This window comes from Pseudophryne corroboree, chromosome 1 (genome assembly GCF_028390025.1).
Source record: "Pseudophryne corroboree isolate aPseCor3 chromosome 1, aPseCor3.hap2, whole genome shotgun sequence".
Classification (NCBI taxonomy): domain Eukaryota; kingdom Metazoa; phylum Chordata; class Amphibia; order Anura; family Myobatrachidae; genus Pseudophryne; species Pseudophryne corroboree.
Genome location: NC_086444.1, coordinates 846,855,818 through 846,882,099, shown reverse-complemented (window position 1 = coordinate 846,882,099; position 26,282 = coordinate 846,855,818). Strand labels below are relative to the sequence as shown.

At 45.4% G+C, this 26,282-nt stretch overlaps 1 protein-coding gene across 8 annotated transcripts in view; it reads right to left on the bottom strand.

The window, feature by feature from the left end:
• SEC31A (SEC31 homolog A, COPII coat complex component) overlaps nt 1–26,271 on the bottom strand; it is a 134,624-nt gene extending 108,353 nt beyond the window's left edge. For 5 of the 8 annotated variants that reach the window (XM_063919932.1, XM_063919934.1, XM_063919936.1 and 2 more), the window contains exons 1-2: nt 26,121–26,270; nt 15,218–15,297 (exon numbers count right to left, since the gene is read on the bottom strand). In XM_063919932.1, the coding sequence (XP_063776002.1) occupies nt 15,218–15,296 (79 nt within the window). In that variant the 5' untranslated portion in view covers nt 15,297; nt 26,121–26,270. Of the gene's footprint in view, nt 1–15,217; nt 15,298–25,526; nt 25,742–26,120 lie in introns of those variants that run through there. The other 3 variants (XM_063919938.1, XM_063919939.1, XM_063919933.1) reach the window with 2 other exon arrangements.
• Between the last annotated feature and the right edge of the window lie 11 nt (nt 26,272–26,282).

Sequence of the window (26,282 nt, the reverse complement as noted above, 5' to 3'; positions counted from 1 at the left end):
TTCCAGGACCGGATTCCGCTGTTCCTGAGTTTCCACATACAGAGTGGTCTTTTCATCAGCCGCGGCCTCCGCTGTGCCCGCGTGGTTAAATGTGCATCTATCAGCCTGGCGTCTCCTGTCTCCGGTGGCCGGCGCCGCCATTACTGTTTCCCAGACCACATGGATTACAAACCAAACTTCCCTCCAAGTGTCTGCATGGGCGCAGCCATCTTGGATTCTGTCATCTGATCATTTCCACCAATCTGCTGTCTGTGTTGTTGATTTGCATAATTGCCTAGCCAACCCCTTCCTTGCTGCAGGTATAAGTAAGCTGTACCTGAGCAAGGAAGACGTCAGTGCTTTGGTTGTCAAACCTAGTTCCTGTTTGTCTCTCTTCTATGATTGTCTTCCAGGTTCCAGCTCCTGTCTCAAGACTTCCACCATAGAGACCCGCACCAGCATTCCACCTGCGGTGTAGCCTGACTCTCCAATCCATTGTGGATTCATCTGTTTCCAGCTACAACACTACCTGCTTCCAGCCTCAGCTTCCAGCAGAGTACAGCTTCCCTTAAAGGGCCGGTGTCCTTTCTACACTTTACCACTCTCCACCGGAATTATTATTTCTCCGCTCTCAAGTTCTACATTTCAGTTCACATTTCATCGCTCCCAAAGTTCATTTATTATTTAACTGGTTCCAGCCAGTATCCACTCCGTGCTAACAACAGTCTGGTTCCAGCCAGTATCCACAGCAGCTGTTTTACCTTCAGCAACCCAGCTCTTCCTGGAACACCAGCTGGTATAATCCTGGGTTATCTCCATTGCTACAGCCGGGCCTGGTAAGGACTTTCCATCTAGAAGATCATAAGAACTATCTCACACTACCAGTGCCCTGTGGCTCCTGCCATGCTGTAGTACTCAGGAACTGTATTTATTCTTTGCTGACTTTTACGTTTTCTTTTATTGCTGCTGTGTTGCGGAGTTGTCATAAATAAACATCATTGACTTTTATTCCTGGTTGTCGTGGTCACGCCTTCGGGCAATTCTTCTACATGTCTAGGGGTCTGATACAACCTGCCAGGTTCCATTACACCTCAGTCCCTACAACTGAGGCTGCCTCCCGTCAGCTCAGGCCCTCAGTTGTGACAGTAAGCACTGACCTAATGAATCCAGCCGGAGATCAGGATCAAGCGGCCAGGCCGATGCAAGAACTGGCAGCCCGACTTGAACATCAGGAGGCTGCACAGGGCCACATCATCCGCTGTCTCCAGGATCTCTCTACTCGGCTGGATGGGATTCAGACAACCCTCCGTGGATCAGACGCGTCCGGTGCGTCAACCACAGTGACTCCAGCTATAACCCCACCCACCTTACCCATTTCTGCTCCACGTCTTCATCTTCCAACGCCAGCAAAATTTGACGGATCTCCAAGATTCTGCAGGGGATTTCTCAACCAGTGTGAGATTCAGTTTGAGCTACAACCTGGCAATTTTCCCAGTGACCGTACAAAAATTGCCTACATTATCTCTCTTCTCAGTGGCTCAGCCCTTGATTGGGCATCACCGTTATGGGAGAGGTCCGACACCCTGCTATCCTCCTACACTACATTCGTGTCAACATTCAGGCGTATCTTCGACGAGCCAGGCCGGGTAACTTCAGCTTCATCTGAGATTCTCCGTTTGCGCCAGGGATCACGTACTGTAGGACAATATCTTATACAGTTCCAGATCCTGGCATCCGAACTGGCATGGAACGACGAGGCCCTGTATGCTGCATTCTGGCATGGCTTATCTGAGAGTATTAAAGATGAGTTAGCTACCAGAGACTTACCTTCCAAGTTAGATGAGCTAATCTCACTCTGCACGAAAGTTGATTTACGTTTCAGAGAGAGAGCAACTGAGCGTGTAAGATCATCTGCTCCAAAATCTTCTGCTCCTCCTCCTCGCCAACTGTCATCATCTAAAGATGAGTCCAGCCAAATTGGTCGTTCCCGTTTAACTCCTGCTGAGCGCCGAAGACGCCTCTCCAAGTCTCTCTGTCTTTATTGTGCAGCTCCATCTCACACCATTACTGCCTGTCCCAAACGTCCAGGACTCCAGACCCTAGCTCGCCAAGGAGAGGGCCGGCTAGGAGTAATGATCTCCTCTCCATCTCCTCAAGATTGTAATCTCCCAGTCTCGCTTCAAGTTGCTCAACGTTATCGGAACGTCATTGCCCTCCTTGATTCCGGAGCAGCTGGGAACTTTATTACCGAAGCCTATGTTAAACGGTGGTCCCTACCCACCGAGAGACTTCCTTCGTCCATTTCTTTAACTGCCGTGGATGGCAGCAAAATTTTTGATGCAGTTATTTCTTTAAGGACTCTACCAGTTCGTCTGAGAGTGGGAGTTCTTCATTCCGAACTTATTTCTTTTTTAGTGATTCCAAGAGCCACACATCCTGTGGTCCTGGGCCTTCCATGGCTCCGTCTTCACAATCCTACAATTGATTGGACGACTACGCAAATCCTGGCATGGGGTTCCTCCTGTGCTGAGACATGTTTGTTTAAAGTATTGCCTGTCTGTTCTTCCTCCCCCAGGTCGTCTGATGTTCCACCTCCTCCATATCAAGATTTCACGGATGTGTTCAGTAAAGCTTCTGCTGATATCCTTCCTCCTCATAGAGAATGGGACTGCCCGATTGATCTCGTTCCAGGGAAGGTTCCACCTCGAGGCCGAACTTATCCGTTGTCTCTGCCTGAGACGCATTCTATGGAGGAATACATTAAAGAGAACCTAGCAAAGGGGTTCATTCGACCTTCTTCTTCTCCAGCCGGCGCAGGCTTCTTTTTTGTAAAGAAGAAAGATGGTGGTCTGCGGCCGTGCATCGACTACAGAGGTTTGAACGACATTACCATCAAGAACCGTTATCCTTTACCCCTGATTACTGAGCTCTTTGACAGAGTTAGCGGAGCTACCATCTTTACAAAGCTGGACTTGAGAGGTGCATACAATCTCATCCGGATCCGTGAGGGTGACGAGTGGAAGACCGCCTTTAACACCCGTGACGGACATTATGAGTACCTCGTCATGCCCTTCGGATTGAGCAATGCTCCAGCTGTCTTCCAGCATTTTGTCAATGAGATCTTCAGAGACATTCTATACCGTCATGTCGTGGTCTATCTAGACGATATCCTCATTTTTGCCAACGATTTAGAGGAACATCGTTTTTGGGTTAAAGAGGTTCTGTCCCGTCTCCGTGTCAATCATCTCTACTGCAAATTAGAGAAATGCGTCTTTGAAGTCAAGTCCATTCCGTTTCTAGGGTACATTGTGTCTGGTTCCGGACTAGAGATGGATCCTGAGAAACTACAAGCAATCCAGAATTGGCCGGTACCCTTAACCCTCAAAGGGGTCCAGAGGTTCTTAGGGTTCGCCAATTATTACCGAAAGTTTATACGAGACTTTTCCACCATTGTGGCGCCTATTACTGCTTTCACCAAGAAGGGTGCTAACCCGTCCAAGTGGTCTGAAGAAGCCATGCAAGCTTTTCATCTTTTAAAACAGAGGTTCATCTCTGCACCTGTCCTGAAACAGCCTGACATCGACTCTCCTTTCATCTTAGAGGTGGATGCCTCCTCCGTTGGAGTAGGAGCGGTGTTATCTCAGAGGGCTAAAGATGGTCATTTACATCCTTGCAGTTTCTTCTCACGGAAGTTCTCCCCAGCGGAGCGCAACTATGCCATTGGCGACCAGGAGTTGCTAGCCATCAAGCTCGCTCTAGAGGAGTGGAGATATCTGTTGGAGGGAGCTTCTCATTCAATCACCATCCTTACAGACCACAAGAACCTTCTATATCTAAAAGGCGCACAATGTCTCAACCCTCGTCAGGCCAGATGGGCACTTTTCTTTTCCAGGTTCGACTTTAAACTCCAGTTCTGTCCGGGCTCTCAGAATCGCAAGGCCGATGCCCTTTCCCGCTCATGGGAGCAAGAAAATGAGTCAGAGTCTTCAGACAAGCATCCTATTATAAATCCGTTGGCATTCTCCACGGTAGGGATGGACTCTACGCCCCCATCAGGGAAAAGTTTTGTGAAGCCGACACTAAGGAAGAAGCTCATGCATTGGGCCCATGCTTCCCGTTTTGCCGGACATACAGGTATCCAAAAAACCCTGGAGTTTATCTCTAGGTCCTATTGGTGGCCAACTCTGAAAAAGGACGTTTTGGAGTTTATTGCATCTTGCCCAAAGTGTGCTCAACATAAAGTATCCCGCCAGTCGCCTGCGGGGCAACTGGTTCCACTATCTGTTCCCCGTCGACCATGGACCCATTTGTCGATGGATTTTATTACAGATTTGCCCATGTGCAACAAGTTCAATACCATCTGGGTGGTAGTTGACCGGTTCACCAAGATGGCACACTTCATTCCTCTCACCGGTCTTCCGTCAGCTTCCAAGTTGGCTCAAGTATTCATACAAGAGATCTTCCGACTCCACGGTCTTCCAGAAGAAATTATCTCAGATCGAGGAGTTCAATTCACAGCCAAATTCTGGCGAAGTTTATGTCAAGTCCTCCAAGTCAAGTTAAAGTTTTCCACGGCTTACCATCCTCAGACCAATGGTCAAACTGAGAGGGTGAATCAGGACTTGGAGGCCTTCCTCCGCATCTATGTGTCCTCCTCTCAAGATGACTGGGTTCAATTACTTCCCTGGGCCGAGTTCTGTCATAACAACCAGTATCATTCTTCATCTTCTTCAACACCATTCTTCACCAACTTTGGATTCCACCCTAAAGTCCCTGAGTTCCAACCGCTTCCAGCAACTTCTGTTCCCGCAGTGGATATCACCTTGCATCAGTTTGCCAATATCTGGAAGAGCGTACGATCAGCTCTGCTCAAGGCATCGTTCAGGTACAAGAAGTTTGCGGATAAGAAGCGTCGAGCAGTTCCTGCTCTCAAGGTGGGTGATCGGGTATGGTTATCCACGAAGAATTTGAGGTTAAGAGTTCCCAGTATGAAGTTTGCACCTCGCTACATCGGTCCTTTCAAAATTGATCAAGTCATCAATCCTGTTGCTTACAGACTCCAGTTACCTCCCTTCTTAAAAATACCCAGGACATTCCATGTTTCCCTGTTGAAACCGCTAATCTTGAATCGGTTTCATTCCTCACTTCCACCAACTCCGAAAGTCCAAACTCAACGAGGCGTTGAGTATGAAGTGGCCAAGATCCTGGACTCACGTCACCGTTACGGTCAACTTCAGTATCTCATTGACTGGAAGGGCTATGGTCCTGAAGAACGCTCTTGGACCAATGCCTCTGACGTCCATGCTCCTGCCTTGGTCCGAAATTTCCACGCAAAGTTTCCTTTAAAGCCTAAGAAGTGTCCTGGGGCCACTCCTAAAGGGGGGGGTGCTGTCACGATCCGGGTATCTGGACGCCATTACTTACCCTTCAGATGCCTCCTAAGGCGGGCTCAGCGTTCCAGGACCGGATTCCGCTGTTCCTGAGTTTCCACATACAGAGTGGTCTTTTCATCAGCCGCGGCCTCCGCTGTGCCCGCGTGGTTAAATGTGCATCTATCAGCCTGGCGTCTCCTGTCTCCGGTGGCCGGCGCCGCCATTACTGTTTCCCAGACCACATGGATTACAAACCAAACTTCCCTCCAAGTGTCTGCATGGGCGCAGCCATCTTGGATTCTGTCATCTGATCATTTCCACCAATCTGCTGTCTGTGTTGTTGATTTGCATAATTGCCTAGCCAACCCCTTCCTTGCTGCAGGTATAAGTAAGCTGTACCTGAGCAAGGAAGACGTCAGTGCTTTGGTTGTCAAACCTAGTTCCTGTTTGTCTCTCTTCTATGATTGTCTTCCAGGTTCCAGCTCCTGTCTCAAGACTTCCACCATAGAGACCCGCACCAGCATTCCACCTGCGGTGTAGCCTGACTCTCCAATCCATTGTGGATTCATCTGTTTCCAGCTACAACACTACCTGCTTCCAGCCTCAGCTTCCAGCAGAGTACAGCTTCCCTTAAAGGGCCGGTGTCCTTTCTACACTTTACCACTCTCCACCGGAATTATTATTTCTCCGCTCTCAAGTTCTACATTTCAGTTCACATTTCATCGCTCCCAAAGTTCATTTATTATTTAACTGGTTCCAGCCAGTATCCACTCCGTGCTAACAACAGTCTGGTTCCAGCCAGTATCCACAGCAGCTGTTTTACCTTCAGCAACCCAGCTCTTCCTGGAACACCAGCTGGTATAATCCTGGGTTATCTCCATTGCTACAGCCGGGCCTGGTAAGGACTTTCCATCTAGAAGATCATAAGAACTATCTCACACTACCAGTGCCCTGTGGCTCCTGCCATGCTGTAGTACTCAGGAACTGTATTTATTCTTTGCTGACTTTTACGTTTTCTTTTATTGCTGCTGTGTTGCGGAGTTGTCATAAATAAACATCATTGACTTTTATTCCTGGTTGTCGTGGTCACGCCTTCGGGCAATTCTTCTACATGTCTAGGGGTCTGATACAACCTGCCAGGTTCCATTACACCTCAGTCCCTACAACTGAGGCTGCCTCCCGTCAGCTCAGGCCCTCAGTTGTGACATGACCCATATGCGGGAACTTTGTTGTTTTGACAGGACGCCATGAGATCTATCGCCGGTAACCCCCACTTGTCTACCAGAATTTGGAAGACCTCGGGGTGTAAAGCCCATTCGTTTGCATGAATGGCGTGTCGACTGAGAAAATCCGCTTCCCAGTTTAGGACTCCCAGAATGAACACTGCGGACAGGGCTGGATGATAAAGTTCTGCCCACTTTAACGTGTGACTTACCTCCTTCATTGCGTTTTGGCTGCAAGTTCCTCCCTGATGGTTGAGGTGCCGTTGCATTGTCCGAGTGGATTTGGTCTCGTTTCCCCTGAAGTATGTCCTTTGCCTGAATAAGTGCCATATATATTGCCCGAAGTTCTAATATATTTATTGGCAGGCAACTCTCTTCCTTAGTCCACTGCCCCTGGAAGCAACTTCTTCCTGACACCGCTTCCCAGCCCTGAAGGCTGGCATCTGTTGTCAGAATTTCCCAATCTGATATCCAAAAGGGTCTCCCTTTGTCCAGATGGAATGTCTGCAGCCACCAGGCTAATGACCTCCTTACTTACAGAGGAAGGACCATAGTCTGCGTTTTTATTGCCTGATGAAAACCATTCCATTTGGAAAGAATCAGATGTTGCAGAGGCCTCGAGTGGAACAGAGCATACTCCACCATGTCGAATGTCGACACCATCAACCCCATCAAACGCAGTGCTACGTGAATGGATACCCTTTGACTGTGTAGCAGCTCCTGAATCCTTGACTGAATTTTGGATATTTTGTTCAGAGGTAAAATTACTCTCTGAAGACCCAAATCCAACACAGCCCCCAAGTGAGATATCCGTTACGTGACGGAACCAGGGACGACTTTGCCCAATTTATGAGACAACCATGTCTCTGCAAAAAGGCTATTGTCTGCCGCAGATGACACTGAAGCAATTCCTGAGATTGTGCCAGGATTAATAAATCGTAGGAGGTATGGAAAAATCCTTTTCCCCTGCTGACGGAGATAAGATGCCATTACCACCATAATTTTGGTGAACACTCTGGGAGCTGTGGCCAGTCCAAATGGTAGGGCCTGAAACTGAAAATGTTGCTGGAGGATAGCAAACCTGAGATAGCACTGATGGGACAGTGCTATAGGAATATGAAGGTAAGCATCCTGGATAGCCAGGGATACCATAAAATCCTCCGGATCCATGGCCAAAATAATGGAACATAAAGTCTCCACATGAAACTGAGACACCCAAATGTACTTGTTCAGCACTTTGAGATTGAGTATGGGCCGGAACGACCCATTTGGCTTCTGGACTAGAAACAGGTTGGAAAAAAACCTTGTCCTCGTTGTGCAGGAGGAACTGGAATTATCACTCCTGAATGAAAGCAACTTCTGAACTGCCACTTGCAAAGCCATGGCCTTCGTTTCCACCGAAGATGGGCTGGTACGAAAAAACCTTTGGAGGAGGGTGTTTCTTGAAAGCAAACGCATAACCGTGAGATACCACTTCTTGCACCCAGGCATCTGTGGTAGACTGCTGCCAGATCTGAGCAAACTGAAGAAGTTGGCCTCCCACTCTGGGGTCCCCAGGTGGAAGCCCGCACCATCAGGCTGATGGTTTATCTTTTGATTTGGAAGCCGGCCTTCTAGTAGCCCAATGCTTTTTTTTGTCTTACCAGACTTGTCAGATTGAGACGGTTTGCCATAACCCTTTCCTTCTGCTTTCCCTTGAGTCCGAAAGGGCAGAGAAACTGGAAATCTAGGCTTGGATTTATGTGTGGAAGGAAACTTCACTTTCTTGGAGTCTGCTTCTGAATCCAAAATACTGTTTCATTATTTACCAAAAAGAGTATCTCCAGTAAAAGGCAAAGACTCCAGAACCTTCTTAGATTCTGAGTCAACTTTCAATGTACGTAGCCAAAATGCTCTGCGAGCCGCTACTGCTGTGGCTGATGCCCGAGAGGCAATTATACCCATATCAAAGGTTGCTTCTTCCATAAAAATAGCTGCCTGTTTGATATGTGCAATATGGGATTTTTGCTCTCTAGATGCCATTGAAAGGTCATCCTCCAATGCATCAGCCCATGCTGGCACTGCTTTTGCCATCCAAGTCAAAGCCATGGCTGGTCTTATGATTGCCCCAGACAAGGAGAAAATGGTTTTATTTTCCTATCCGTGACATCAATTAATGATGTTGAAGGCAGAGGTAATGTAGATTTTCGCACCAATCAGATGAACTGTGTGTCTACTTTGGGAGCCACCTCCCTTTTTCCCCAGCCGGAAGAGGATAATGGGAATTCCATTTCCTCGGAATTCTAAACTTCTTACTGGGTGTAACCCAAGCCTCTTGCATAATTTCCGTCAGCTGTTCTGACCCAGTAAACTCTGTTCTAACTATTTTGGGACATTTAAACACAGGTGCCTTAGATTTTAACAAAGGCTCTGCTGCCTCCTCTAAGGACAAAATGGCTTTCATAGCACTAGTTAGCTCAGGAATATCCACTGAGCTGAGGCCTTCCTCCTCATCTCTGTATGCAGACTTGGAGTGCGATGAGTCCTCATCTGAAACAAGTGTAGACTGTGAAGATGTTGTTTCATGTCTATGTGATTTACTTACCACCAGCCTTTCAGCCTGTTTCTGATGAGAGGCTGCCAATTCCTGTACTGGATGTGATAACCCCCAGGTGGAATGTTGCATGTAGGGTTAATAGGGTAACTTATCCCTGGTACGGAAACTGGAATTATCCACTCAGCTATACTGGATAATGTCTGTGCAAAAGTGGCCCACGGGGGTTCAACCTGAACCTGTGCCTGCCTCGGATTATTCAAGAGGCTTTGGTGAAAGCTAAAACAATTTGCACATAATCCATTTTGAACCAGATCCTGAGAGGTTAACCCAGCTTTGCAAAACAAACATGACATGAGTGTTGGTGCTGCTGTGGAGAGTGTATCCTCCTCAACCTTGTCTCTCAGACATTATAAATAAATCACACACCTTTACAGTGTTAACTACACAAATTGTGACTGAAATCACTTTAAAACTTGTTAAAGTGACATACAATCCGATCCCTCCCTGCTTTGCACCAGCATTGAGGATCGGAATACACAGAAACTGACAGAAAATAGTAAAGTCAGCAATCACACTAGCAATCAGCCACAGGTTATACATTAGTATAATAAGCAATATGAGCACATGATCAACTACATATACATTTCAAGTATGTAGGAGAAACATAATACTACATTACCTTATATAGGAGTTTAAATGTATTCGGTCGCACAGCGAAAGAAAACAGCAGCAATAGTTTACAGAGTCATATACATCAGGCACTATTCGTACCAAAGGTAGACAGAGACTTAGGGGATCATTCTGACCCGATCGCACGCTGCAGTTTATCGCAGGGGTGCGATCGGGTCAGAACTGCGTATGCGCCGCCGCAGTGTGCCGGCGCATGCCAGACGGCCGAAGGCCGCCAGGCCACTACGATCGCCTCTGACTGATTGACAGGCAGAGGCAGTCGCTGAGCGGGGGTGGCGGAACGGCAGCGCTTGGCCGCCGTTTCGTGGGCGTGGTCTGGACAACGCAGGCATGGCCGGACTGTACGGGGGGCGGGCCGCAGTGGCTGCATGACGTCACACGCAGCCGCTGTGGGCCGGGGAGCGATGAGCAGCTCCCGGCCAGCACGCTAAAGCTGCACTGGTCGAGAGCTACTCTTGAAGTTCAAAGGCATCGCCGCTGGCACTTCTGCGGGGGGGGGGGGAGGGGGGCGGCACTGACATGTGAGGAGGGATAGCCCTGTGCTGGGCGTCCCCCCCGCATCTCAGTGTGAATGATCGTAGCTGTGCTAAATTTAGCACAGATACGATCATCTCGGAATGACCCCCTTAGTGCTGTATCACCCGGCTCAGGAGAATGGGATACAGGGAGACTTCACCCTGCTACCAGGATCAATCGATACGTTAGTGAACGCTGAGTGGATTCAGATGCTATTAGTGTACACAATCGCCCCGTGAACCTACAGTAAACACAGATGCACCAGTCATACAGCTGCCTATGCTGCGACTGGGTCCTTTTAGATACACAGCACCTCAGACGGAAGCGGGAACTCAGTTCATGGAGGAAACTGGTCATGAACCGGGAGGGGGGGAGGGGTAGACCAAGGAAGCGTCTTACTCCCCACTGCTGACATCAACCCTAAGGATCGCGGTCTCATACTACCCCGGGGCCTATGATCCCTGAGGCCTAGCGCTGGTGCACCCGAGGTGGCAGTAGCGTCAGCGACTGTTCAGTAGTCTCCATCCCGAAACAGTGCGGCTTTGTCTCGAGTTTCCCCTACTAAGCGGAACCGATGCCTTACCTTCTCCCCGTGCTCTGGCCACAGCTTGGTAACGTCTGTTGGACTTGCTAGTACATCCTACACAGACGTCTGCCGAAACAGCACTGTACACGTGGGTAAGCGTTGTTGCGATCCGGCAGGGAGTTGTTGGAGCAACTCTTTCTAAGGTACGTATAAGATAGAAAGATCGTTCAAAAAAATATAGTAAGACTATAAAAATAAAATAAAATAAAATAAACTTATGGCTGCTGAAAACCAGCAGCCCATTGACCACAGTCCGGCTCCTGCCACACCAAACAAAAAACTGAATTGCATGAGCCAGGAGGTGGGGATATAGGGACGGGCCCGTTGCATTCTGGGAGGCCGAAAGCTTTGATCGATTGGTGCAAATCCGCTGTCGCTACCTCATATCCCAATGTTATCCTGTGGATAACCTGAGGACCCAGCAGGAGAAACACTTGTATCGACAATTGTCTTTTTCAACCTAAAGCACCGTCTACCTTTTACCTGTCAACCTTATGCATGTCGACCATATGGGGTCCATCTATTGACTGTCTATCTAGACACACTCTATACATTGGAACATGTTTAAGAAAAAAAAATGAAAAAGCATTTGAAGAGCTGTTAAAGCCAATGCACTTCTATGTTAGTGGTATAGAGTTTTTATATAACTGCTTGCAATATATGTATTTGGTCTTTGCAGAGAATAAGAAGAACGCTCAAGAGCAAAGGTGTAGTTCCAAATGAAAAATCAAGGATTTGCTTCTGCTCTCATGAAAAGTCTAACCTCCTGACTCGTATAGGAAGCTGTATTCATGTTAACAGTGGGCCTACAAGCATTATCCATACAGCAAAAATGCAAAAACAGTGCCGCTTCTTGTGCTGGCATGGATTATAATCTACGCAAAACATTGTGCTTGCGTTACAAATTCAATTAGTAAAACACAGATTTGTTCCTTACATCATACCGGTTTACTTTGAAGGAATACAGTAAGTGGGGTGCCACCCTTAATAATGGACACCAGCCAAAAAGGCACAGTGGCAGTCTCAATGCTACCAACAATAAGTACCCACTTCTGTATATTGATTTGTGCAAATTTGTGTAGGTAAAACTTGGAAGGGAAGTTTGCCCAATTCTGTAGTATATCATATTTTACTATGCACATCGAAAACTTACTTCAATAAACAGTATGTATATATAGATATATATTTAGAATGGCTAAGGACATCTTTGGTAAAAATAAAAAAAATAAAAAAAGATTAGCTCCCTTTTCTGAAGATTTTTTTTCTATTAAAAACGTGAAGGCTGACCAACCCTTAAATAACACGGCAACAGTTTTTATTCTGATTTTCAAAGAAGTAGAATGTAAGAAACAGAATTCTGATTGGTCATATCCAGTAGCCATATCATGTTGGATGGTGTGATAACCTATTCTTTTACAGACTCTGCTGCACAGAGCCCCTTGATTACCAGCAACAGATTGATGACAGCTGTAGCAAATTATGTATAGGGCAGAAAAAGACAAGCAATAAGCTGTAAGGTACACAACGCTGGTAATGCAGCACTGTGGACAGAGCCGGCCATAGGCATAGGCAAACTAGGCAATTGCCTAGGGCATTTGATATGCCTAGGGGCATCAGAAGCTTCTGCTGATTAAAATGATATGCGACATGCCTATATTCTGTGTGTAGCATTTCATATGCAGACACAGCCACAGTCTCACACAGTATATATGCATGCTGCATATCATTTTAATCAACAGAAGCTGCTTGTGCATCCTAGCCACATAGCAATGCAAATAAGATGCATATTCATAAAAAAAAGGTGCCCGATGTTGGCATTGAGGCAAGATTTATGAGGACACATCTGTATCCAAGCAGAGGCAGAGGTCACAGTGTTAGTGGCAGTGTGAGTGCTGTGTGCATGTGATTGGGTTGGTTGTGCAGTAGTGTTCAGAATATGTGTAAGGATCATTATGTGTGTAAAAATGCATTAATAATGTGCAACATATGTGTAGGGGGCACTATGTGTGTCATTATGTGTATAAGGGCATTAATAATGTGCAGCATATGTGTAACAGGGTACTACTGTATGTGTGTCATTATGTGTATAGGGGCACTAATAATGTGCAGCAAATGTGTAGGGGGCACTATGTGTGTCATTATGTGTATAAGGGCATAAATAATGTACGGCATATGTGTAAGGGACATTATGTGTAAAAGGGCATTAATAAAGGTAGTCATAATGTGTAAGGCGCATTATGTTTATAAGGACATTAATAATGTGTCTCATATGTGTAAGGTGCATTACTGTGTGGAATTATGTGTATAAATGCATTACTAATGTATGGCATTATGTGTATAAGGTGCTCAACTATGTGGCGTTGCGTATAGAAAGGGCACTACTGTGTCATCTAATGTGAATAAAGAGCAATATGGTGTGGTGTAATGTGAATAAGGAGCAATTCAGTGGGATGTAATGTGAATAAGGGGCTCTACTGTGAGGAGTAACGTTTATAAGGTAAAGTGATACTACTGTGGGATGTAATATGAATTATGGACACTATCGCATGATCATATGTGAATAAAGTTGCAGTATTGTGTGGTGTAATTGGAATTGGGGTTACTATTGTGTGGCCATGCCTCTTGCCAGCAAAAACACACACCTTTTTGGGCTGTGCATCAAATGTGCGAACTGTTCCTATTTAAAATATAGGGGATGCAAACACCAAAATAAGGACTGCTATAGGTGAGGGGTAATGGTGCTGAGAAAGAGGTGCAAGGTCAGAGGCGGAACCAGCGGTGATGCTAGGGGGCACCAGCCAAAATCTTGCCTAGGGCATCATATTGGTTAGGGCCGGCTCTGACTGTGGACTTGTTTGGGAGACTTTGGGGGTAATTCTGAGTTGATCGCAGCAGCAAGTTTGTTAGCAATTGGGCAAAACCATGTGCACTGCAGGGGGGCAGATATAACATGTGCAGAGAGAGTTAGATTTTGGTGGGTTATATTGTTTCTGTGCAGGGTAAAAACTGGCTGTTTATTTTTACACTGCAATTTAGATTTCAGTTTTAACATAACCCACCCAAATCTAACTCTCTCTGCATATGTTATATTTGTCCCCCCTGCAGTGCACATGGTTTTGCCCAACTGCTAAAAAATTTGCTGCTGCGATCAACTCGGAATTAGGCCCTTTATGCACTGAAAGAGCTGAAACACTGCTGGTGTAGAGACAAATAGGTGGGAACAAAAACTGGCCTTGAGATGCTTAACTATACATAGCCTTTAACAGCGTCATATCAATGTTAATGCAGAAATTCTGCAAACAAAATGGAATAAATGGCTCCAAAGGCAGTGAGCCAGTGAAACTATTAAGTGAACTGAAGCCAGCATCCTTGTCTATCTCTTAAACATAAATGAGATGGGCACAGTGACTTGTAATAAGTAATGTTATTAAATACACTGTACATATATGTAATAACACTCCAGATAACAATAAAACAAATAAATACTGTGTGAATGTACATTGTTTCATCAAATATTGACACATAGAACAATACAGAAATTAAATGTTTCTCTGAGTTATCTTATTGCAACATGGAGAGTACATCAACAGGAGCAAATAGCAATTTTTTCATGCAACTAACACCAATTCATGTCAGTGCTAAATACAACTAAACAAACTTTCTTTTTTTTTAAATCTGTACCAAATACTCATCTGAGCATCTTAACAAAATATAACATAAAAACTATTATATACAGTGTATTCGACATACTTTATTTCCACTGTATTAAACAATGAATATCTAAATAGATTTGTTCCTTTCCTTTCATTTTTGGCTATTGTAACTTGAGGTGCCAGTACGCCTCAATATTTAGGGCAGCTGTGAGAGAATACAAGAGGTATTTTAAATGATGTTAGAAATATAAGTCTCTAAGAAGATTGACAGCATTATCTATTTACAGCTGATGGAAGAGAAAGTTGGGTGAAAGAAAGGACACTACAAGCTGTAATGTCTAGCAAATTATTCATGTCAAAATGCTGGGAGGCAGTCACATAAATGTATGCAACAACTCATATCATTATCACAAGTACATAATAGTGTTTCTACGTTTGACTTCACACAACAGTGGTGTCCCTTTAAATAAATAATTCAGAAATAAAAGAAAAGCAAAAACCTAATTCTTCACAAACAATGCCAATCCCAAAGTATAATATTTATAATATAGTCATATTAGAGGAAGAGATTTAGAAATATGATGCAGTCACCTTATTTACAAAGCTCACTGCTGCCATTACAAAACAGTTTGAAATGGAATTAAAACTTCTCCAATACTCACCTGTTGCTAGGTATATTGGATGCTGCTGGGAGGGGCTCCAGGCCTGCATTGCAGTACGATCAATCTCTTTAAGCTTCATTCTGCATAAACAAAAACAGACCATTAAGAACAGTTTATCAGTACTCAGAGTGGATAAAGCACAACTCAATCCAAAACTTTCAGGCGGTGGCTTCCTGTAGATAGGCTACCAGTTTTTGGTTTGCACCCAAATCAAAGCTGCGGACATATAGGGGAGATTCAATTATTTCCCACGCGCTATTTCCAGTGATAATGCCCGAAATTAGACACATTAAGCTGTAGCTCCAGGGCTAAGTACTGGGCACCATGCAGCAGTCAGAGTTTGATTATCTCCGAAACCATACGTAACGCGGATTTCAGCTCGCACCTCAGAAGAAATCAGCAATGAGTACAGCCACAGGGCTTGATGAGAGAAGTGACTGAATAGCTCCTGGGCGCTTAGACTGGGAGCTAATTTCACAAAAAAAGATTTGACTCACTCCATGGACTGGAATGAGATGAAAATTGTTAACACATATGATATATAAAAACCTACTGTACTTGTATATCATGCTCAATCAAGAGCTTAAGGGCTCTATGTACTAAGAGTTGGAGAGTCATAAAGTGGAGAGATATAAGTACCAACCACCCAGCTCCTGTTATTTTTCAAACACAGCCTGTAACATGACAGGGGCTGATTGGCTGGTACTTTATCCCTCTCCATGGTGTAGTACATATGCCCCTATGTCTTGTAATTGCTCCCATGCTTAAGCTGGGTACACACTAGACAATGTGTGTACCCAGGGAAGGGACCCAGCATCAGAAAGTACTGTACATATGCACTTGCCGATGCCGGCAAAAACAGAGGCGGCCATGTTGCATTCAGCGGCATGGCCCTCGCTAACGATTTCCCCCATCAGCTGTGCATGTAGGGCCGGCAGAGGATATTGCCGATGACCCACGGAAGCGTTCATCAACAGCGACATACGTACACTGGATGATTTAAACAGTTTGTCACTCCGATTCGTTGGAACCGGGCAAATCATTTAAAATATTGTCTAGTAAAGTGTTTTTCAACCAGTATGCAGCCCTCAGGTGTGCTGGCTGAGAAGTAGAGCCATGCTTGCTAGTGCTCAAAGTCCCTTTACCCGGCAGCAGCAACGGAGACATCCGCCAAGGTGAGAGGCCGCATGTGATGGGTCAAGGGGGCAGGCTCTGTGCAGTGATGTCGGAGGAAGACACTGTGGCCAGTGTGATGTATATCTGGCTATACAGCAGTCATTATAACATTACTAATAGTGACTAATCTACAGCTGCGCTGAACTTTATGCTTTGTCTCCAGTGTCAGGATACTGTTGTTCTCTGTGCCATTCACACAGCATCTATTCATGCGGCAGGCTGCTAAAGGGGCAGGGCACATTTTGCCCTTTAAAAAATGGGGTAGGGCATGTGACCTGCTAAAACAGCCTAACATGAACACTAATATGACTATATATTAATATTATTACAATTTTAATAAATAACCACTGAGTGGAATTCAATTGTCTGCAAAAACAGGCTTTTATTGTGATTCGCGAGAACAGACCTTTCCCATTAATTGGAAAAATGGATCTACAATAATTCTCCACAGGTTTAACGCAAATGTCTTTTCCCCACTTCCAGAACAGGTGAAAAGTTTGGGAAAAGCCCTATTGTAAATAAAAATGTCTGGCCTTGGTTCAGAGCCGCTGGAACACCCCCATTAATGACTAATTAGGCACTTAGAAGTTTTTAATTTGCTTAATTGTCCCGATACTTACATGTCCTTTTTTTTTGGTGGAAATATGCAGGAAATTGGGGTACAAGGAATACAACAGGTGTATGGGGGTGCTTTTTGAGTGAGACAAGTGTTTTAGGTTTGCAGGTTGGAGTTACTGGGTTTTTATCCCAACTTTTTTAACACAGACTTAAAAATTACCCAAATACAGTATGTACTAATACCCATTTTTATGTACCCCAAATTTAAGTAGCACGTTTATTTTTGAAGAAAAACACTTGCTTACTATATTTTTTTCAGCTTTAGAAAAATGTACATAACAGTAATTTGACACATTTTTAGAACCTCAAATACTTTTATAGTGAGGGGGAATTCAATTGTCCACAATAATAGGCCTACTACATTTACGTAGGGAACTAGGATGAGATTGCAGTTTGGGATAAGTAAGGAATTTAGATTTCCAAAGAGGATCTCCTTCTGCTTGATGGTGATTACTGCATTCCTGATTATCTACAAGGAGTCTATTAAAAGCACAATGGGGGTAATCCCAAGTTGATCGCAGCAGCAAGTTTGTTAGCAATTGGGCAAAACCATGTGCACTGCAGGTGTAGCAGATATAACATGTGCAGAGAGAGTTAGATTTGGGTGGGTTATTTTGTTTCTGTGCAGGGTAAATACTGGCTGCTTGATTTTTACACTGCAAGTTAGATTTCAGTTTGAACACACCCCACCCAAATCTAACTCTCTCTACAAATGTTATATCTGCCCCACCTGCAGTGAACATGGTTTTGCCCATTTGCTAACATATTTGCTGCTGCGATCAACTCAGAATTACCCCAACTCATTCAAGCAAGGTGTGTACACACGGTGAGACCCTTGCTATGTCCGATTTTGACTATGCGATTTCCCTTGAACTCCCCTAGAGCCCAGATAGTACAGATTTTGACTATCTGTGCTTGAGATTTTGTCTATGTACGATTTTGACTAAGTGCCAATTTTGACTTTACTTTGTACTAGATAGTACAAGGTACCCATACACTTGTGCGATGCCCCGCGACATCGCGGGGCATCGGACCGGCAGTTTAGGTGCTATGAAATCGCACCTGAAATGCCAAAGTGATTACCATGCGATCATGCTATAGATCGCATGGTAATCACGTGATGGGCTCCCACTCAGCGGTGACGTGCCCATCGCATATCGCAGTGCGATATATTGCATGTGTTTAAAAAAAAACATGCGATCGCACTGCGATGCGAGAAATATTATGTGCAGCACATACTATCACAAGACGCAACATTCGAGTGGCGTGTCCGCGCATCGCGTCTCACGATACCTTAAATGTGCATACAATCCTTCGATTTCCCTCACAGATGCGGTCGAAATCGAAGGATAGCACCTAATATCTCACAAGTGTATGGGCACCATTTCACTTTATTTTTTCAATGATACCACTTTCACACAGAAGTTTGCAGAAACCCCAGCTTTTATTATTATTATCCTTTATTTATATGGCGCCACAAGGGATCCGCAGCGCCCATTACATAGTACATAATCAAATGAGCAAACAAGAAAACAGCACTTACAGTTCAAGACAATATAAGACAGAAAACCAGGGGTTAGGTGCCATCAAAGGGAGTATGGAGTATAAGATTGTGTAAGTAAGAAAAGGAAAGGCACATGAGGAAAGAAGTCCCTGCTCTTGTGAGCTTACAATCTAAAAGGTGAAGGGCTGACAGACCGGGGTGACACAGAAGGGGTAGACAGTGAGCACAGACAAGAGGGTTAGGAGGAGAGTTGGCTGGGTTTGGTGAAGAAGTGTGTCTTGATAGCCCGTTTGAAGTTATGTAGAGAGGTGGAGAGACGGATGGGGAGAGGTAGAGAATTCCATACAAAATCTTGTATGTAGGCGTGGGAGGAGGTAATCAGTTGGCAGGAGAGATGGCGTGCATTAGCAGAGCGAAGAGGACCTGGCATTTGCAGCACTGGTTGTCTGACAGTCCCTGCCTGTACACCCCCTTTCACAAAGAAGTCCAAACTGCTGGATCAAGCATTTGGACCCTGTGATACCCCTTTCACACTGCCAATGCCGGATCCCACCCGGGAATTGGAAACGGGACCTTCCTGGGTGGGAACCGGCATTGGACGCTGCCGCTGGCTTCCCTGACCCAGCAATATGCTGGGCGGATTGCCATAGTGGCGGGGGGCGGAGGCAGCAGTGGGGGTGGAGGCGGCACTGGAAGATGAGTTCATCTCCGCGCCGCCTCTCCCTGTTGTAGTGAACGGGTCCCGGGTCTCATCCACCCGGGAGCCCGTTTACGCTGCCATTGACTAGGTATTCAACCTGGGAATAACACTGCTTAATCCCGGGTTGAATTGCCGGGTCAGGCGACCCGGGATTTCGGCTATGCCCCTTTCACACCGCACACTGACCCGTGTCGACCCAACAATATGCTGGGTCGATACCGGGTTATTTGTGCGGTGTGAAAGGGGTATAATTTGCGGATATACCCCGGGACCTTCTTCTGTGTGAAAGGGTCAACCCGGGTCACATATTCCCAGGATTCTCCTAGAAAAATCCAGGGTCGAACTCCAGGTTGACCCTTTTACACAGAAAAGAACCTGGATTGATCCGGCAAATTACTGAGTCAAAATGCTTGACCCAGCAATATGGTTTCTGTGTGAAAGTGTTATAAGAAGATTTACCTTTATGAAAATCTTTAAATGTGCCAATATACATTGAATCACTTTCACACTGCTAGTGCCGGATTCAGTTAGCAACAGTTAATTACCTACCATGGGCCAATTGATCTGCCGGGGCTATTCAATTATAGACTGCAGGCTGCAGTTAATATGGACTTCTACTTGAGCCTTATGATCCTCTAACACAAATCCGCGTTAACTGCCCTGATTGCGGTTTCCGCAAAGCCATTAACCCATAGCTCCAAGAACTTATCCCAGATTCTATGGGTTAACGCATGGTAGCGGGTAATTTACCATGCAAGGAAAAGGTGCTGTAATTGAATAGCCCCATGTGTTAAAGCCCGAGGCTAACTAGCTTTACCCAGCGCAGTAAATCCGGCAGTTACACTGCGCACAGCAGCACATTTTCTTTTATTATTTTGGATTTATTTATCTTGATTTATATACAGTACATTTAAAATGTTTGGACACCAGAATGATATGTTTTTTTTAATGAGGATTTATACTGTATACATGCTGAAATTTAAAGAGAATCATTCACTTTTTATTTGTACACACAGCTCTATTTTCAGTAATACTAGCAAAAAATTACTAGATACCGATTATTTTACGTACAATTCAATATTTATTGGTTAAAACGGCCTTAGCAAAGATTTGGCATTTATGTGTAAACAGTATTCCTTGGAATTTATATTTATTGTACAAGTCCAGGTCCATAATGTGTGATACCTAGCAGATTTACCTTCAGGCTATCATCACCATGAAATTCATTATCTTAGTTTGGGGTTAGGTAGGTTTTCTTTTTATAACTTGACTTTATTTTGCGAGAACGTTACAGTTTTTGCAAACAATGCCTTTTCTATGATCAACAATATTGTAATACTACTATACAGTACACTGCTAAGGAACAGCTCAGACTTCATAAATGTAATACCAATACAGCATTAAAATAATTACACTCGATCTGACACAGAGCATGTCACAAAGCAAAAGCTGAAGTTTGCACTTTGTCAGCTTTATGTCCAAGTGTGAAAGGATATAGAATGAGTAACTGCAAGCCTTATCAGCAATTGCGCTATGCATAGGAACTGACAAGAGGAATACTAGTTTACACTTAAGTATTTTAAGTCGTACAAAAAAAAACCCAAAACCATGCTTTGCAGCCAAATAAATTAGGTACTTGTATACTTAACGGACTCATTGCAGAGACATGAGTTTTTCACATTTTTCTTTTTTTTTTTTCCGTTATCATACTTTACGATCCACATGGACTATGATTGGGAATAGTATCCTGTGCTGAGCGCAGCGGTAGTGGAGCGAGGTGCTCAGGCGATACGGTACACTAATTGGGGTTCCCGGTCACTTTACAAAGAAAACGACACAAAAACGACACACAAAAAAAAAAAAAAATGTATGTGGAGGCCTAGCCTAAATAACCGTGATCCTTGCAAACTGATTTTAGAAGATATTTCCAGTTTTTGGCTACAGAAAGTTCTATACAATAAGGTAATGAGTCCGTAAAGTACAATATTCTGCTAAATTTGTACAATGCAATTAAGCAATGTAGTAATTAGCTAGGTTTAAATTCTGACAATTGCTAAACTACTCAGCCACTCTTAAATTGTGAAACCACTGACAACAAAGAGAGGCAATTCAAAACGCTAATGGACAGATAAGATATTGCAAGTTTTAAGGGGGGTACACACGGAGAGATCCGTGCTTAAATTCTAGATTGTTAAGAAAAATACTAGATAGCTAATAAATTAAGCACAAATCTCTCCGTGTGTAGGGTGCCGGCGACATGCATGCCAAATCTAGTGAGATCGCTCATTTCACCACTGAGTGAAATGAGCGGCCCCGCCGTCGCCGTCCTCCCCTCGCTCAGCACACATCGCGCTGTGCTGAGTGTCCAGAGATGTGTGCTCAGCGGTCTGTGACAGATCGCTCAGCACACATCTCCCCTGTGTGTACGGGGCTTTAAAGCATAGTGTGACATTTCTTGCTTAATTAAGGGTAATTTATGGTTTTAACAAGTGCCTGATTCACTGTGGCTTTTGTATCCCCTATTACATCAAGCTAGGAGGAGCCTTATTTAAGTCATTAAAAAAACACTTGATATCGCTTCACTTTGACTGAAGCGTAACATTAAATAGCCTGAAGAACAGTAGCTTTAACAAAGAGGCATCATTGATTAAGCAAACAGTAATATCAGCATTTTTTTTTTAAGTTTAGTTTTAGTTTAACTAGTTGTAAACCATTAACTTAAATTACATATTTATGAGGGTTTCTGTGCACGTTTGTGTGTGTATATATATGGATGGTGAAACGGTTAGCATTACTGCCTCACAGCACTGGCCATGGCCCAGTGTGGAGATTGTATATTCTCCCCGTACTTGCGTGGGTTTCCTCCGGGTACTCCGGTTTCCTCCCACAATCCAAAAATATACTGGTAGGTCAATTGGCTTCTAACAAAATTAACCTTAGTGTGAATGTGTCTGTGTGTACATGTGGTAGGGAATATAGAGTGTAAGCTCCACTGGGGCAGGGACTGATGTGAATGGACCAATATTCTCTCTGCACTTTTTTTTTTTACTATGTTGGATTTCTGCACCAGTTTAATGATGCGTGTGTTTTTTAAACAAAATTTTGGGGGGCAATTTAATTGCTACCCCGGACAAGCCCTGATGCTGCACATTGCAGAATTCTACTTGCACCCTCCTGAGGTGCAAGCAGAAGTTGCGTTAAACTGGGCTTCGGAGCTAGGTGCGATCTGACAGCTGTATAGCACCCGAGACCTGCAGCCTTCATCTGCAAACCAAACTCCCTCCTGTCTTATTATATTTGTTTTGTTTTATCTTGCAACACTTGTTGAAAACGTTTGACAATATGTCATTAAAGACTTATTACGGAGATTATGAGTAACATGTTGCCCACTTACGAATGGTCAACAGAAACCAATAGATCATAACAAGTGTGAACAATGGTGCAATCATTGCCCTCTGAGCCCCAATGACAGTTTCTTGAAGTTTGGTGATGACACAGCATACGTGTCAGTTGCAGAGATCATTAGACAACGTGCAACCTAGATTGTTTATAAGCAATATCATTGCAGGGCATGTTGCAATGGCATCCTTCCAATGACCACCCTTACACCCAATGTGGCGCCTGAAACCCATCAGGATGCCCATCACTGATTTAGACAGGTGTGGATTATTAGATCTACGGTCAATAGGTCTACCACCAATGGTAGATATGCATTAGGTTGACTGATCAAAATGTCGGCATGGAAATGGTCAACACAAAAAAAGTAGAATTTTTTTATTTGGGGGGTGTTTTGTCACTTTTCTGCCACAAAAAAACCCCATTAGTGTACCACTTCGCTCGCCATGCTTCATGCAAGGGGGTTTTTTTTACATTTTTTGGCCGACATTATGTGAACACAATGATTGCAAACGTATACACTCACGGGCTCACTTTGTGCACCACACTTCGGGCAAGGAGCCTTGCTTTGCTTCCACTGCGCTCGGCCCAGCTTACGATTCCCAATCGTAGTCCACGTGGATGGTAAAGTATGAAAAAGGAACTGGTTGCTAGGCTCAGTAGCGCTTGAAGATACTATCATCTCCATGCATCCACTATAAGATGGAAGACCCAGGTCCAGTGTGAATGGCGACAACCCGGGTCCATCCCCCGGTGTGCAAGGGGTAAGCGACCTAAAAACAGTCTTCATCCTGTGCTCAGTGTCCCGGGTTGGAGACAGGTTTTATGTGTGAAAGGAGTATAAGTAGCAGATTTACTAAAAGTTGGCTTTATAAAGCAGACGATAATCACCAGGTTTAACGGATTGATTTCAAAGGCAATAATTAAGCACACTTATTTAGCATAATTAATACCCTTTGAAATCCAGTGGTGGCTTTGCAAGCCCGACAGATAGTAAGCCTACCCTTAACAGTAAGAATAACAACTGCTTATAACTACTATGGCCATAAAAGTAGTCCCTTCTGTCAAAGAAACTAAAGCTGGCCACACACCTAAAGATTATTTTTATGACCAGGTAACTAGTTGGCTGGATGGAACATAAATCTGGTAATGCATGGGAGCAAATGACATTTGCTCCAAAACACTGGAAAACAGTCAATCAGGCAAATTATCTGATTTAAATGGATTTTACCAACTTGTCTTAACGGGTGTAGTACTGCTGACCGGCGGTCAGCTTACCAACGCCGGGATCCTGGCGGGGAGGGGCGAGTGCAGCAAGCCCCTTGCGGGCTCGCTACGCTCGCCACGCTGCGGGCTCGGTGGGTATCTATTCCCACTCTATGGGTGTCGTGGACACCCACGAGTGGAAATAGTCCCTGTTGGTCGGCATGCAGACCATCGGGATAGTGAGCCGTCGGGCTGGTGGAGGAGGTCATGTGACTGTCGGTCAGCCGACCGGCGGTCACATGAATACCACCCGTCTCAACGACCATTTTCATCCACTTGGGAGCAAACAGCTGATTGTCATTTGCTCCCATGGATTACCAGATATTTCATTCTATCCAAATAGTTACCAGGTTGAAAAAAATCTTTAGGTGTGTGGCCTTAAAACTTCTTCAGAAAAAAAAGTTTGAAAGTAGCCTAAACTCAGATCATCAAAGGCTGACCCTAGTATATGCCTTTCTCTGTCAGTCAGAAACCTAACGGGGCTTCATCATACATCTTTCAATGCCAATGAACCTGCCCAGTTTACAATATAACCAAAAACCCTTGACTTTAGGAGGTCATTATTTATTTATAACAACTTTCAGGCATTAAAAGGGGTCATTCAATTGTTATGGAGGTCACTATATTTAATGGGAGCCCAATGGAGCAAGTAAACTATTCCATTCGCCCATTAGTTATCACACTTAGGGGTCTATTCATGCAGCAGTGAAAAGCCCTGTTTTGCGTTAAACAGGGCTTTTCTCTGCTTACCGCAATTCACAGAGCCGGTTACCGTGGAGAAGTCTCTGACTTCTCCAGCGGTACCCCCGCTCTGTGCCTGAATCGCATCACCATACCTTTGTGTGGTGAGTGCAATTCATGAAGGTGCGGAAAGCTCTGCTTTCCGCTTCTCCATGGAGTTCAGGTTCGCCATCTGAGGACGGCGTAACCTGAACTGTAGTGCGGAGACGTCAGGGAAGCTCAATGCTTCCCTGATCGCAGCTCGGCACCTCGCGCTGGCTCCACCCCCCGACCTCCCAGCAACCACTGCGGCCTGCCGGGAGGTCATCAAGCTGCGCATGCACAAAGGGACCCGCCGCTGGACTCCGCGCATAGCAGGAGGGACCGCTGGAGAAGACCTCACCGCAGGAGCCCCAGACACCGCAGCGCATCGTCGGAATGGTGAGTATACATGAATTGCTACTTATCACAGCTATACATCGCATCGAAGAGATGCGATGTATAGTGATAAGTAGCAATTATGTTTTCGTTTTCTACATGAATAGACCCCTTATGGTGCCAAAACCATGGAGTTTTCACACATTTCTTCTCGCCACCTAAGGAGACAGGGAAAAGAAATGCGTCCCCCAGAACCGAGCAACAATTTAATTGCTCCATCAGCTGCTCACTAGTGACAGTCGCAGGGGAAACAACTGAATTGTACCCTAAGAATGAAAAGCATGAAGTTTTACACATAAAATAAATGTTCCATGCAAAATACACACACACACGGGTCAGGTGACAGCCATTACCGGTAGGTACACTATACTTTTACAAGAGTGCATTAGTTTATTGGAAGAGGTCTGAATTTTATGTAAACTATAAACAAGTAGTTTTTTTAATATTGATAAAAATAAAGAAGCATAAGACAGTCTCCCCCTGGCACACACCTGCGTGTCTCCGCGCTCAGTTACAATCAGTGAGTTACTGCCATCAGTAGTGGGCTGCATGTTCGGCGCTGCCGGCCCCCAATGCAGGGCAAAGGTACGCTCCATCTGCTAGGCCACAGCAGCAGCAGGGCTCGTGTAACCCTGCTCAGGGGCAGCCTGACCCGGACTGATGCGGAGATCACACGCACACTGCCCGGTACCCACCGGCACAGCGCCGCACTCATCCGCAGCCCCACCTAACACTCCGTACAGCCACATTGTGCGGCGGCTAGCCGGAGAGCAGCACAGAGGGGTGAGAGCGCTGCGGAGGGATGCGGGTGCAGTGCTCTGCCCGGGTGCTGAATATACAGGCGCCATACAGGGCAGCAGTAGGCAGCGGCCATAGGTATGCGCTGGCAGGGGGCAATCGGCTGTTCTGCTGCCACCTACAGCTACCCACAGCCGGGGAGTTCACTCTGCACAGCGGCCCCTGCCGGCGCTGTACGGGAGACAGGTATATGGGGGGAGATACCGGCAGCTGTCACAGAAGCCCATCGGCTTTGGGGAGCCGGTCAGCCCCGTAGCCCGATCCCAGCGGAGGCCCGGCACACTCACCTAGCCGCGGAGCAGGAGGCAGAGCACAGAGTGGGGGTACGGGGTGTCCGGGGCGGCGAGTGAGGAGAGCAGGGTCCGGGTCGCTGAGGCTGCTGCTCACGTATTATCACCGCCTCTCCCTGCCGGCTGCCCCGCTCCCAGCATCAGCTGTGCCCAGCCTCC